Genomic DNA, 14,890 nt, shown 5'->3' with positions numbered 1-14,890 from the left:
TATAAGCGTTACAAACTCTCTGTCAAAAGAAACTCCCGTACAGATTCTTAGTTTACTCATTCTGCAGCCATGAGTAGAAAAAAAAATAGTGCAAATTTGTTAGTGAAATCCAATAGCAAAAATCATTTTTAATACATGCATATGAGAAAAAAATGCTGCCCTTGGCAGTGTCTTCATTCTTTAAAACATTAAACCGACTGATGGAGCGATGGTGTACTAGGGGCGGACATTTCATTGGTGTAACCTATACAGCCGCACAAGGGATAAGGGGGCCCATTTCTACCCCCAAAACAGGTGGGATTATGTATTATGATGAGCTATTGGACTGCAAAGGGCCCATAGATTGTTCCTGCACAGGAACCCTCTTCTGTCTGTGTCCGTCAGTGTGGTGTACTGTACATGCATCTGACTTTTGCAGACAATCACTGGCCTCATCTGTGATGCCGGTATGTATGCAACATGACTGACATGACTGATAAGGCTATAACGCCTGTAACTGTGGCAATCATGTACCTGTATGGCACAGCATTACTCCAGGAAAGCAAGCAAAGAGTGGCTGTGACTACCAGAGCTGGAGGACCAAGGGGTTAACATATTAGTAAGTCATTATTGCTGCTCTTTTTAAATCTTAAAGGGGTTATCCACCTCTGGGGACTTTTTTTTTTACTTAAATACATGTATTTGGGTTAAAAATATTTTTGCTATTCGGTTTCATTAAACATTTGCACCGCTTGGCTTTTACATGCTCTTTGTTTCCTTGCATATTCCACTTTTGATGTGGCCTGTGGTCGTAAATCAACTGAGAGGAGCTCAAAAAAGGACAGATAAAAGAGTTAGAAACTCTCCATTTGGACCATCAGAATAAGCTCACTGACAGATTCTCATTTAACCCATTCTAAAGCCAGAAATGGAAGGTGCCAAATAGAGGCTATAAGAAAGCAAATTGTGGAATTTTGTTTTTTAATGAAACTCAATTAAAAAACAATTAAGCATACATGCATTGCTGTAAGAAAAAAAGAAACAAAAGTGGACAGCCCCTTTAAACTTTTAGACAACCACTTTAAAGGGAACCTGTCATGTGAAATATTGCTATTAACCTGCAGATATGGGATTAGTCTGCAGGTTATTAGCGTACTGACACTGTGCGACGCCGGCATTGAAAGCCCTGTTGCCAGGAGGAAATGAACCTTATTCCTCCCGGCAGTGTTTGGCTTCCAGTCATAGGGGCGGCACCGGCGCAGGTTCAGTCACTGCTCTGTGTATAGAGATCCGCAGCTGTAACTGCGCCCCCGGCCCTGACTGACAGCCGGCTCTGCATTACAGTGGTGACTGAAGCCGTGCTGGTGCTGGGGGGAATAAAGTTAATTTCCTCCTGGCAGTGGGGCTCTCAGTGGAGCAGCTGCACGGTGTAAGAACACTATTAACCTGCAGATTAACCCCATATCTGCAGGTTAATAATGTTATTTCCATGACGGATTTCCCTTTAAGGCAGTGTTAGTTAATTTACCCTTAGATTTTTCATATCCACAGCCAACTACCTGCCCTGCTTGCCTATTCAGAAAATGGAAAAATTATAAATTGACTAAACAGCAAAAAATGTTATTACACAAAACTGATGAAATCAAGTCTGTAAAAATAAAATTTGTTTCCAAAATGTTGACAAAATTCATTGTGCGTCATAAAGTGTCCTATGCGCAGATGTGGCGATATATGTAGGTGCAAAGTTCAGGTAAATCGCCCTTAGAGGATAGCCTTTAGGCACTCTTTCCACATTATTCCCCTTCAATGTAAGATTACGATTCTCCACTACAGACCACGTAATGAAACAACATGTTTATTTGTGAAAATACTGCTTTGTCTGAACAGTGAAAACATGTACAGCGTTTTACAGATATAACAAAGGCAGATCATACTCATATACAGCACATCTACATGACAGCTCATGGAGCACAACGTACAGAGTTATATACTGGGTTTATCAGAAAGGCTGCACAAAAACATCTTAAAGGGGTTGTCCAGGACTTTAACATTGACGGCTTATTCTTAGGATAGGTCATCAATGTCTGATCGGTGCGGGTGTGACAACCGGCACCCCCGCCGATCAGCTGTTACCAGTGTCTGCCGAAACTGCTAAGTTGTACAGCACAGCTCCATCAACGGAATAGTGGCTGCGTCTGGGTACTGCACATCCACCCCCTATTGATTTGAATAGGGGGCGGATGTGCAGTACCCAGCCGCGGCCACTATTCAGTCGACGGAGCTGTGCAACTCCGTAACTGAGCAGTTCCGGCCGCCACCAACATCGGGAACAGCTAATTGGTGGGAGTGACGGATGTCGCACCCCCACCGATCAGACATTGATGACCTAAGGATAGGCCATGAATGTTAAAGTCCCGAATAATCATTTTAAGCTTGAATCCTACATTGCAAGAAATACACCAAAAAATAAATTCCCTTTAGGTCTAAGCTATTATATACACTCGAATTTAAAGCAGTAACCATCTGATGGCTTCATTCTAGGCTATACTCTATATACATTCCCTCTAGAATGGAACGTTCCATCAGAGAACACCAGATCCATCATATCAACAATGGTCACCAACCCTCGCGAGAATGTTCCATTGCACTGTAATACGGAAGTACAGGTGGCTCAAGATATATTTTATTCACATATTTTTCACATTCATATTCAGTAGATACCCTGTTAGAATGTTTTGTTGAACACTATATTCATCTGAAGACATATAAGAAACATAGGTTTCACTTCTACCACATAATATAATGTTTTTGAAATAAAATAAAAAAATATATAGAACTACAATATGAACCACAGAGGCTATGATGGAGCATTTGCAAATAAGTGGAACAAAGGCAGTGTCCTTTCGAATGCAAAATATACATCTATGAAGAATATATTATATTTTGATCAACACTTGTGTTTTCTCCATGACGGAAGCAGCAGGAATGTGTGGAAAATACTGTTGTTCTTTTTTTTTTGTGGGTGTGTTTTCTTTGTAACGAAAAAAAAACATTTGGCCCTTAATAATAAGGTAGAGTAAAAAAAAAAAGAGAAATAAAGTAGAATTGCTAAATCCCATCACAATATACATGTCAAGTAACTAAATATACATAATAAAATCATGAAAGTAGCATTAATGCATATCACTACTAAAGCTAAATTCTGCCCCAAACCCAAAAATTCAGGTAATCCGAATATCTTTTATCAAACTCCCAGTGGTCCAAGAAATTGAGATTTGGGAAGCTGTTTTGCAAGGCTTTTTCCTAGCTCAAGAGGGTAAAAAATCATTTTTGAGTCCTTGAAGGGGTTATCCAGGACTATATTAATTTTTACTGGGGGCCTAAAGACTGGCAGGTTGGCGCAAATCTCTGCCAGCACAGAGTGATCACTGATCGCTCCTGCCGGTGATTCTGCTGCTTCCACTGACAGAGCAGCGGCTTCTCTTCCGCTCTGCTCAGTTGAAGGGGTGTGACTGCCGATGTCATACTGATTGACAGCAAGCTCCCCGTTGCATAACTGCAGGGAGCCGGCTGTCAACAGCATGATGTAAGAAGTCACGCTCTGTCGATAGAGAAGCCCAGAAGAGGAAGAGCTGCTCTCTTGACATGAATCAGCTGAATCACCGGCAGGATCGGTAATCACCGGCAGCATCGGTAAGTGACAGCTCTGAGTCGGTACTGAGTAGAACAGGCAGGAAATTGCCTACTAGCTTAAAAATGTACTGAATATTACTAGGACGTGCCATATTTTCATAATTTCTAGGAGCATCATTGACCCTGAGAATAAAGAAATTGTGAAAGGAAGGGAATACAGCGCTATTATCTCTGTGGCTCCTTCATTCCCAGGATCGGTTGAGGTCCCAGAGGTCGAATTACCACCGATTATAAAGACTAATATGAGACTTTACAAGTTGGGAATGCTCCTTTAACCTCAACTATTTTCTTGGACCATCAACTCTTATGTGAGGACCCTGTCAAATAATTCCCCAAATCCTAATTTCTTGGACCAACCCTGGACATCCTGGACCCTCGTCAGTGTTGACTGGACAGGATATCAGAATAGGGCTTTAACATATTAATATTGAATGTATACACTCGAATAGAATATATTCACACAGCATATTGCACGTTTTTTCAAATTTTTTTTTTTTTGCTCGAAAAGAGTAATTGCATTATCATTGTTAAAGAATTTTCTTTCTAAGAACACTATAGATATAAGGTACATTTGGGTAATTCTACTCACATAGAAATGACCCATAATCTCCTCCATGTCCCTTGGCCATGGATATTTTCGAAAGACGTAAATTGAACTCTTAATTGTTTTTTTTAGTTATTTTTGCTTAAATAGATAAAATGCCCTTAAAATACCAATATCGCATTGTTACCATATAGCGTGAAAAAGAGAAACCCCTTTTATTATACTTTAGGACAAGTCTGAACATAAATGGACAATTAGCATTAAAGAAGTATTTTTTGTGGCTTTGAATAAAATTAAATACAATTGAACTCTTTAATATTTATTAAAAACAACAACACACTAAATGTATTTTTGGGAATAACGACTATAGTAGCATAAGCCAGAGGGGGATTTTAGTTTTAGGTACTTATTAGGGGGTCTCCCCAATACTTAGTAACAGCTGACATGGTCATCAGGGGACAACCCTTGGACTTATCTCAGGGGAGTATTCCCAATGGGGTCCGGGCAATAGAGAGCCCTTACCAACTTTGCCAGACATAATACAGGGTTATAAACCTTTCCGGCACAAGGGCCCTTGACCACAGATCTAATGCCCTAATGGTCAGTTGACCCTTTTGTGCTGTTACTGTTTATAAAGTGGGGCCACCGTCACTTATGCTCCAAATCGTAAGGAAGAGGAAGACAGAGACTTGATTTTTTATTAAAATAAAACATATTAAAGTATGTAATTTGTTTCTTTGAAAATCATATTTTGTCATTTGCCAAACTTACTTTATTGCACAGGCTTATATTAGCTACCTTACCTTTATACAGGAGTGTATAAAGTCAGTTCATGATCCTTAATAATGGACAATAGTCTGTTCTTTTCCACTTCACTTAAGAAGTTTTGTTTTTAAGATCCACTATTACAAGTTATGAACAAATCGGGAAACATTTAATTCAAAGTATTGCAGTACCTCTTAGAGCCTGTAGGTGCCTCTGTATTCTGTATAGACAAAAAAGCCAGAAACTAAAGAAAACAGTAGAACAATCAAATCTAGTTCTGTAAAGAGTTCATTTATATTTAATTTTATGTTTCAAGCCAGATTCCTATTTTTGTGAGTTAACGTTGAGTTTCATAGGTATCTGGAAAATGAAGTGTTTTTATTTTCTTCCTTCATCTATGTGCTTAAAGGGGTTGTCCAACGCTAAAGTCCTTTTTTTCTAGGCATGGATAGTTTTAAAACTATAAATGACACTTATTGGCATTTCAGAAATTCCACGGATCCAGACGGTGCTAGAGGTCCTGCAACCACTCCACAAGAAATGTCTTTTCTGGAAGTCACCAAGACTCCTGCAGCCTGCGATTGGCTGCAGCGGTCAGATAAGTAGATGTGCAGATAAGTCAGATGTTTTTCTGATGACACCCTCTTCTGTTCACCTGACCGCTGCAGCCAGTCACAGGCTGGTGTGGTCCTGGTGACTTTTGAATGTAGCAGACATCATTTCTAGAGGTGACACAAGACCTCAGGAGTGACCTGTACTGGATCAGTGGGGGTGCCAAAGTTGAGTATGCCTCCAATTATTGTTTTAAAACCAATCACGCCTTAGAAAAAAAAATCTGTATCAGACAAGCCCAAGCAAGACAACAGCTTTGTCCTGAAAAATAGATTTACAGAGCGAGAAACAGGTCAGTGATTCAGAAAGGAGGCAGCGATTGGTATCCGGACTGAAGCTCTTGTTTAAACAGCGTGTAACATCCTTCACTAACCAGTGTTTATATGTGCCTGGTCCTGACCCCACGACTGTCACTGGAGACGAATGATCCCGACAGTTCATACAACAGGAATATTATTAGGATCTGCCTGGCACATAGGCGGCCTGTAATGATCTGCAGTTTAGTTCACACTTTTATCATTTTGGATCAAGGGTCTGATAATTAGAAGGAACCTCTAAAACATGTTTCCGATCCCAGGAAACCCAAACAATTTTCTTACTTCATAAAGGATTTTTTAAGGGAAGATAAAAAAATCATTTATTTTACATTATAGCTTTAAATTATTATTTGCCTGTCCAAAACTAAGAATCCTGCAAGAGGCCGAAAGCAAGTGGCGAAAGTTTGTTTTTCGTTTTCATATATGCAATAAGAAAACTATCTTTTATATGTCAAATCAGACAGCCATGGATACAGTTGGGGGTCTTATTTGGCTAATATGAGATAGATGTTTTCCCAGGGAGCTTTGCCTGTAGATTAAGCCTCCATTTGCCATCCTGGATGTTTTTTCTTATCTGAAAGCTCTAGATTAAATCCCATACAAGGACTGGAATTTCCATTTAAAAGGAATCTGTCAGCAGGTTTTTGCTATTTAATCTGAGGGCAGCAAGAGCTAGGAGCTGAGACACTGATTTCAGTGATGTATCACTTATTAGGCTGTGTGGTGTTGTTTCAATACAATGAGTGTTTTATCAGCAGGAGATTATTACTGCTGGACTGGTGCCCCTGTGCATCCTGGTGTGACCACGCCCCTTCCTTTGATAAGCAGCTCACTGTCACTATACAATGTACATAGAAAGCTGTGGTGGGGACAGGGGAAGCTTTCTGAGCTCTGTTGCATGCTACATCTAAGAACTCTGAATGTATCATAACTGTTGCACCCAGTAAACTAAGTGATAAATCACTGGAATCAGGGTCTCTTTCCCTATATTATGCTGCTCTTAGAAGATGAGGTAATGAAAACATGGAGGCAGATTTCCTTTAAGGCTGCGTGCCCACAAAGCATTTTCCAAGCGTTTATGCTGTGGAATTTACGCAGCGTAAACGCTTGGGAAACGCTTGGTAATCCGTCCCCTATGGTCCCCAATGACAAGCCGCACTGTCAATGCCCATGCTGCGAATTTTTCCGCAGCATTTAAGCTGCGCTCAAAAATCCGCAGCATGTCCATTAATTTTGCGGACACGCAGCGTAATCGCCGCCACTGACTTGCATTGGACCGCGTGACATCCGCATCACTGCATCTGCACAAGCGGATATCACACAGTTCAATGTGCGGATGGTACCCAGGTCTGGAGGAGAGGAGACTCTCATCCAGACCTGGGTACCATAGAAACTGTAAAAAAAAGAATTTAAAATAAAAAATAAAGATTATACTCACCTTCTGATGTCCTCCCGGTGTTTTCTTCCATCCGTCTGGTCTGCTCTATGGGTCGCGGTGTTGTGAAAGACCTGCCATGACGTCATTGAGTCATGTGACCTGTCACATGACTTAATGACGTCACCACAGGTCCTTCACACCACTGCGAGCCGCCCAAGACACCGGACGCAGCAGAGAAAACACCAGTAGGACACCGGAAGGTGAGTATAATCTTTATTTTTTATTTTTTACCATTCCTATTCTTTTTTTTTTAACTAACTTGGTCACACTATATATGCCGGCTGCATGGATTTATAAAGTGTGAACAAGTTGACAAGCACTTTTCCAAGTGATGCTAAAATCGCTTGGAAAAGTGCTTGATAACCCGCATGCGGAAATGCATGTGAAGAACGCTTGACAAACGCTTCTACCTAGCAGGAAAAATGCATGTAAAAACCGCATACGTTTTTCCTGCCAGGGAGAAGCGGAAAAAATATGCAGCATTTCTGCATCGTGGGCACATAGACTAAGTGTACCTGTGATTAGATTTGTGTACACTAAACCACTTGTATGTTGGTATACTGCTGGGAAATAGCATGTTACTTATAGGCTTTTATATAAAAATAACTTATAACACAGAATGATAAATGTAAATTACTGGAGAAGAGTCAAGGAGCATAAGGCGCATGATGAAGCAGAGGCCTATACACCTCCTTTCACTGGTGACATGAGTATGCTCACTAAGCTATATCTCAGTATTATACCGACATGGTGGTGGGTAATTGCACAAGAATCTAGTAATAGGTTCCCTTTTAAGGATGATATATGTTATATAAGTTTCCATTTTTAGGATTTTGCTTCATCATTATGATATCTGGATCATGTTTGAGAGGACTACAAAGTGGACTACTTGAAAAAAAAAACAACGTATGCCCAGCTATGACATTTGGAAATATTGTCTTTAAAGAACCCCCATCATTCCCTGAGGTGCAAAAATGAAAACTATTTAGATTTCATGTTGGAATTTTGTTAAATGTGTGGAGAATATAACCAGATTGCGACTGGGGTCAGTATCTCCTAGACCTTGACGTTCTTCATGTTTGGAGAAACCTAAATAAAATGTCTATAGATGGAAAATTGTCAGGATGTAAACATCTCTCAATCACAAAAGGAACAGAGAAGACCCTGACACTGTAAACAAAATCTATTTCACTTGTAGCCAGGGCAAAGATAGATAGAAAATGATAGCACCCCATAGTAAGGGTTAAGAAGCCTAGCGCAGGTTCGAACCACGGAATGAACACCTAGGGATATCCTGGTGTTGGTGGGACATAATTTATGATAAATTATTGGAGTAGAAGCTGGATGAGTCAGACATGGTCTTACAGACACTGCGAGAAGAACCATTGGAAGTGAGGTCCAATGACAGACGTTTGCTGCTCTTCCCATTCTCCTCGGCTTCTTCATCGTTGGCACTTAGGACAGACGATACGGTGGTCTCAATGCGACTGATTTTGTACATGCTGCTCTGGGTTTGAAGGTAGCGTGTAGATTTCATTTCCAGACCTTCATACTCACCCGCACGGATGAACGGGCACCATCGAAAGACATGCTTAAATCCTATACGGAACCTTGGGATAAACAAAGGTGAACTTTAGTTTTATGCCCACTTCTTAGTTCATAGGCAATGTCTGATCATTTGCAGAAATATTAATTACACAGGGGAAGCCTGGGAATGGAAAAAATATTTTACCTATTTTATATATTTTTTTAAATCATAAAAGGTGAAAATAAGCACTTAATTTTTCACTTTTCTACTGCCACCATAAGGCCTTGCCAAGGGTCACCGAGTAATTGGAGACAAGACTGGTTGCTCTGGCCTTTCTATGCCTTTTTATCAACCAGTCTGTAGTGGTTTACTTAGGTCTTCAGCTTAAGTCACCACTCCAGTGTTTTTTTTATTTCACAACTGGAGTGGTGTCACTAATGTAAGTTCCATATTTGTAGTAATATACTCCCCAGCCATTGTCTTATTCTGTTACCGGTCCAGATATCTTCTGCAGGTTGTGACCTGAGATCCAGAAGTCACAACTCAATGTAAGTCTATGAGAGCCAGAACGATACTCTTATAAACTTACACTGAGAGCTTGTGACCGTTACCTCTGACTTACGGTCAGTCAGGAGCTGTGGTCACAAGATGGCGGACCGGAACTGGAGTGGCACTGGGAAGAGCAGAAGACAGAATCAGGTAAGTATAATACTAGTGGCAGGAAACCTGCATTATTGACACTACTCCAATGCTGACATATGAAAAAACAAAATGCTGGAGTGGCGCTCTAAAGGGAACCTGTCATAAGGTTTCCAGTTATTAAATTACTGCAAGAAAATTATGCTCCTCCTAATTAGGATCATAACAATCGTTCCATGTTCCCCTGCATCCCGCCATACCTCTAAAAATGATCTTCATTTACGGCTCTCCTCATGGTATTCAGCACCGTGTGGTCAGATGGGCATGTATGTGTAATAGTGGGGAAGGACGTAGCCTTCCTTTTGGCACTGAAGTAGTTAAAGGGAGTGTTCCCGTAGTTAAACCTCTCAGAACTGTTGGTAGGCCAAGCTAAGAGGTTAGCATTAGTGGTCCAGTCAGTAGAGAAGAGGGGGAACTTAGTGCCCTGACCAAGCCTTGAGTGTTATAGAGCTTGGTTCTGGCATAATGCCTTGTGGGCTGCAGTACCTGTAATCAGCCACAAGATGCCACTGTCTTGGGTGCAGATGTTAGGTTGAGTCTGCTAGCAGTGTTACAGACAGTGATGGGGTTAATGCTGTGTGATGACAGTCCACAGAGGGTGGGCACATTAGGAAAATCTCTGCTTAGTTTCCAGAAGCAGGAAGTGATGGGTAGTAAGAGATAGGACAGTGAACTGTACGGGCAGCCTGACTATATGGTGGCTGCTAGGGTAGACGGGAGCTCCATACCCTCAGACAGTGGGATCACCAGTGTAAAAGTCTCCCTACGCAAGAGTCCTGTTAGCCGGCTGAGAAACTCAACAGAGGTATTGAGGACCCGTGGCTAAGACGTGGGGGAGATATTGGATCCGGAACACTGTTGGTATTGTAGAAGAGTCTCTTGGGCTAGAGATTAGAGTCACAGAGATGCTTCACTTAAAGAGGAAACCAGGGCTGAAGATGTTGCCAGCGCCTGTGAGGGAGATAATAACCTGTCGGGCCTTATCCATTATATCTGCCTGTAAATACTGTACATATTCTTCTTCCCCAAGTAACGTCCAAGTTATGGTTAAGAATCTCGTGTTCTCTGAATTTATTGCTGCCCTGGTCCCAGAAGAGAAATGCCTGGAGACAGCCGCGATTGGATGGTTTGAAGTAAGTGGAGAGCCCCACATACACAGCCACACATCAGAGGGAGGACACGAATTGTCTGTAGGGTGCCAGAGCGAGAGGGGGCTACAGCTCGCCCACTACTACCTCGCTGGGGCACCTTACATATGGACCAACCTTGGTGCTTACTGCTCGCTAACCTGGCACCATCAATCCAACTCAGAGGGGCCGGGTCAGTGAGCTCACTGCAGGCACTGAGGTTGGTCCGTACATGACCATCGCACTGCTCCGCTCCATGTACCATGCAGGAGATCAGTGAATAAAGAGCACTTATCGAGGTTTGCTGGGATGCAGGGCCAGATGGAACGGATCATTAGGATCCTAATTATGAGAGACATAATGTGCAGGCAGGAGTTTAGTAATGGGTAAATTGATGACAGGTTCCCTTTAAGCCAAACCATTAGACCTAAAAATGGATTTACTAGAATGAGTGGTGTAACTAGGTGTGAAAGCTGTATGAGACACCACCTACCTTGTGCCATGTATAAAGATGAAGTATTTTAGGTGTCAGAAGGGCCTTTGGGCCCCCCAGCTACCAGGGTCTAGGTGTGACTTTTACCCCCTTGGCTGTCACTAATACAGTAATGTCCTACAGTATAACAAAAATGCTTCTTACATAAAGGGAATATAACTATTTAGGGTTTTTCTTGGTTCAAAGATGTTTATACAGCCAGGTTGGAGAAATGATAATTTAATAACATTTTCTGTAACGAAAAACATCTTCATGGCCTGTAGTAATGGATGATACAACTCTAAATGGATTTTCTCTATGGCAGCAGATGGCCCGCAGCCCCAATTACATTTTTATATCACTATACTTAAAAATAAATTGTTTATATGGTGTATAAAATGCCCGTGTAATACTATTCTTTTTATCTATTAACTTGGAAGTGCTACCTGCTCCCACAAAAAACCCCTTTATTACAGTATAGAAATGTGCACTGATTGCTGATAAATTGGCTGACTAAAGGGAATTACTCATTTTCTGCTCTTAGCTTTATGTTCTATGCTTTATATTAGTTGCATTTCTTATATCGGCTTTATCATGCCTTAAAATATTGTAGGATTTGATGATATTAGAAAAAAGGTCTTTATGCAGAAATAATGCCACTGTTGCTTTTGGGGAGTGTCAAGTACAGCACATCATGACATAGAAGAACTTAAAGGGGTTGTAAAAATAAGCAACTTTGGAGTTTTATCTCTTATTAAAAATCATCTCTGTTTTTAAGAATGGGTAACATTTTTATTCTATAATTTACGGTTTATTGCCTATGTTACCGGCCGCCATACGGTCCCAGAGTGGCTGGTTGTCTAGGCAGTGAGCGACACTAGCAGGCTCAATGCTTTAGAGCGCGCTCATGCTGCTCTGAAGCCGGACAGATTGCTGGCCACCTTTAGTCCCTTTATGCTTCTCCGATGTTGCGGAGACATAGATACCTCTGCTAGCAGCATGGGAAAGCTCTCAGTTTGAGCTAGCGGCGCAGAGCACCCTGTCAACCAGGAAGCCACGGACCGGAAGTGGTGTGCCCCTGCTGATAGAAGAGTAGAACAAACCTTTAAAGGGTTGTTCCAACTGGGACATTTATGGCATACTAAACAGGATAAGCCGTAAAGGCCGGACAGCATGCGCGGGAATATCTCCATTCCAAAGGTTGCAAGTCATGGACCCTGTTTTCAAGATAGTTGCAGATCTCAGTCCTATATTCTACTGATATCCCATAACTGTCCCAAGGCAGCCTATATACGCTAAGCTCACTTCATATTGTTGCTTTATGTAAAGTCTATAGCCTGAAAAATTCTCTCTGCGTACTGTATATTTCTAACATTTGCCAAAAAAAAATTGTCAAAGAAGTGTCCTGTTAAAATATGTTTTACTACTACCGTAATAGTTTTCTCTTAACTAAATATGTTTAGCATGTACTGTAAACCAAAAAGACGTATAAAGGGCAGTATACTTTTTTTTCCAATGTGTGTCAATGGCAAAGAAATTCAACTATATATATAGGTAGGTAGAGAAAATAGAGCATATTCTGGACTGAGCGGAAAATATATACGTCCAACCATAAACAATATATGTGACAATTGTATAGTAAAGGATAATATAGACATATCTGAAAGTGAATGACTTACCATTCGGAAAAATTGAAAACCCAAATGCGAAAACACGGAACGTATAGTCATAAAGAAGGTCAGAACTTTCATGATTTCCTTCTGTTCTGACCTTCTTTAAGACCATACATTCGGTGTTTTCGCTTTTAGGTAGGTAGAGAAGTAGAAACATCTGGGCCACATGTTGGATTGAATATTTCTGTCTTGCCCAAAAAAAATTGCTCAAAAGAGATGTAAAAACTAAAGCTGTCATAAACATTAGATTATTGGTCGATAAACTCACCAATTTTGGTGTTACCGTCCCACCATCTAGTGTTTATAGGAGTGTCCTGCCTTTTCCAATGGCAGATACAGTGGGACTTGCCAAGTTAGGCATTCCCGATTAGGTATTTTTTTCTTCTGGGAGACAACCTGCTACCAAAGATGTCCGGCATCAACTTCCTTTCCTCTTCTGAGTCAGAAGAAATGCTATTGAGCTGAACATACCTGTGTATGGAGGGTTGCAAGGAATAGCAGCAGGCTGAACGCTGTCAGCTGCCATATAAAATGTATGGTCAGTCTTAGCCATAGTAAGTAACCATTGAGTGAAGCATTACGAATCTAGCACTTTCCCTTGTAACTAAAAAGTATTTTTCATTGTACATGAAGCAGAGAGTGACGCTCTGGTATAAGATAGGCTCAGGTCAATGCAGTGCGGTACACTCACCTGTCATTCAGACAACAATAGATGATGGGGTTGTACATGGTGGAGCTCATTGCAAGCCACATGATGGCCAGGTAAAGTTGCTGGTATAACTTCTGATTGCTGTAACTCAGGGTCTGCAGCAGAAAGTAGATATGATACGGCAGCCAACAAATCGCAAATGTGCAAACTACCACGATCATCATCTTCACAACCTAATGGATGCAGAAGAGAGCAGTTAGCCAGATATCGATTGGGTCAATAATTGGCCATAAGATTCAATGGTCAACAAGGCGCTATCATACTGTCATGGAGTTGGAGACTAAAGACCGACGCCATACAGTTTTGAAGCCATCAGTTTCCAAAAACATTTATCTGGTCTCATTATTCCAGAGTATAGAGTCCTAGTAGTCTTCATATTTTTCAGCTTGGACCCTGGCAAATACTAGGTGTTTTTAGTGTATTGGCTTTGGGAGATCCTTCCTTTGTGGACGACACTCATGCATGCCATTCCTCTGAAGTGTGAGCCGTATTATGTCACCCCTAGACGATTATCGGGAATGAGTGCTGCTACGAATGCTTGTATCTCGATAATTGTGCATTGTAAACAAGCTGCCATATGCTCAATCGTCGGGTGAAATGATTTTTGAACTTGCTTAAAATCATTGTTCTAGGAAGCACCTTGTCCTGTATAAAGGGATCATATGCTGTCGAGAACAATGGCAGCTTAGGCGCACAAAACGCTCTATTACTGATTGCTCTGTGTGCAGTGGAAGCACGATTGGCTTGTGTAAACAGGTTCCAAAATGATTGCCTGTCAGCAAACATGTAGCCAGTGGTCAGTCTCTTAATGACACATGTCGGCCAATGTAAACCCGCCCTTAGGATATTTTCACGCCTACTCATTTTCTGCTTACCGATTTTTGTTGCCGAAGTTTCGGTGAGGATTTTATTGCATATTTGCCAAAGATTGCACTCTGCATTGTGAAAGGTGATATCTTGCATTAAAATCGTAATTTGACATGTTGTGGAAATAAAATCGACACCGCAGGTCAGTGTCTGCAGCTGATATATTAGTTTTGTTAAAATTGTATCCCCTTTGTTTCTACTGTAATACACCATAGGCCAGAGGGGCAATGCATGGCGCAGAGAGGATCAGTTTTCTTTCCCTTAAATCCCTGTGTCATACCCCGTTCCCTCAGGCCGGTAACTTGGAATAATACAGTTTATGTATTTTGCTCGAAGTGTTCCTGTAAATGGAAATTGGTAAATTTGCAAATCATTCTAATATAAGAAGCTAAACAGTCCAGCAGGAGGTAGAAAATGATGCTACTGGACATATTTTTTTCCATTTTTAAAGGCCAAGGGGATAAAGG

General features: G+C 41.2%; 1 protein-coding gene across 2 annotated transcripts in view; it reads right to left on the bottom strand.

The window, feature by feature from the left end:
• LOC141166669 (substance-P receptor) overlaps positions 1-14,890 on the bottom strand; it is a 319,695-nt gene that overhangs the window by 21,109 nt on the left and 283,696 nt on the right. Inside the window, exons 4-5 of one of the 2 annotated variants that reach the window (XM_073653583.1) lie at positions 13,539-13,729; positions 8,906-8,958 (exon numbers count right to left, since the gene is read on the bottom strand). In XM_073653583.1, coding sequence (XP_073509684.1) covers positions 8,906-8,958; positions 13,539-13,729 — 244 coding nt within the window. Of the gene's footprint in view, positions 1-1,818; positions 8,959-13,538; positions 13,730-14,890 lie in introns of those variants that run through there. The other variant, XM_073653582.1, reaches the window with a different exon arrangement.

Source organism: Phyllobates terribilis, unplaced genomic scaffold (assembly GCF_046119375.1).
Source record: "Phyllobates terribilis strain yellow unplaced genomic scaffold, ASM4611937v1 Scaffold_11__3_contigs__length_659146591, whole genome shotgun sequence".
Taxonomy (NCBI): Eukaryota; Metazoa; Chordata; class Amphibia; order Anura; family Dendrobatidae; genus Phyllobates; species Phyllobates terribilis.
The sequence above is the reverse complement of the archived record's forward strand: the minus strand, read 5'-3'. Positions and strand labels throughout refer to the sequence as shown.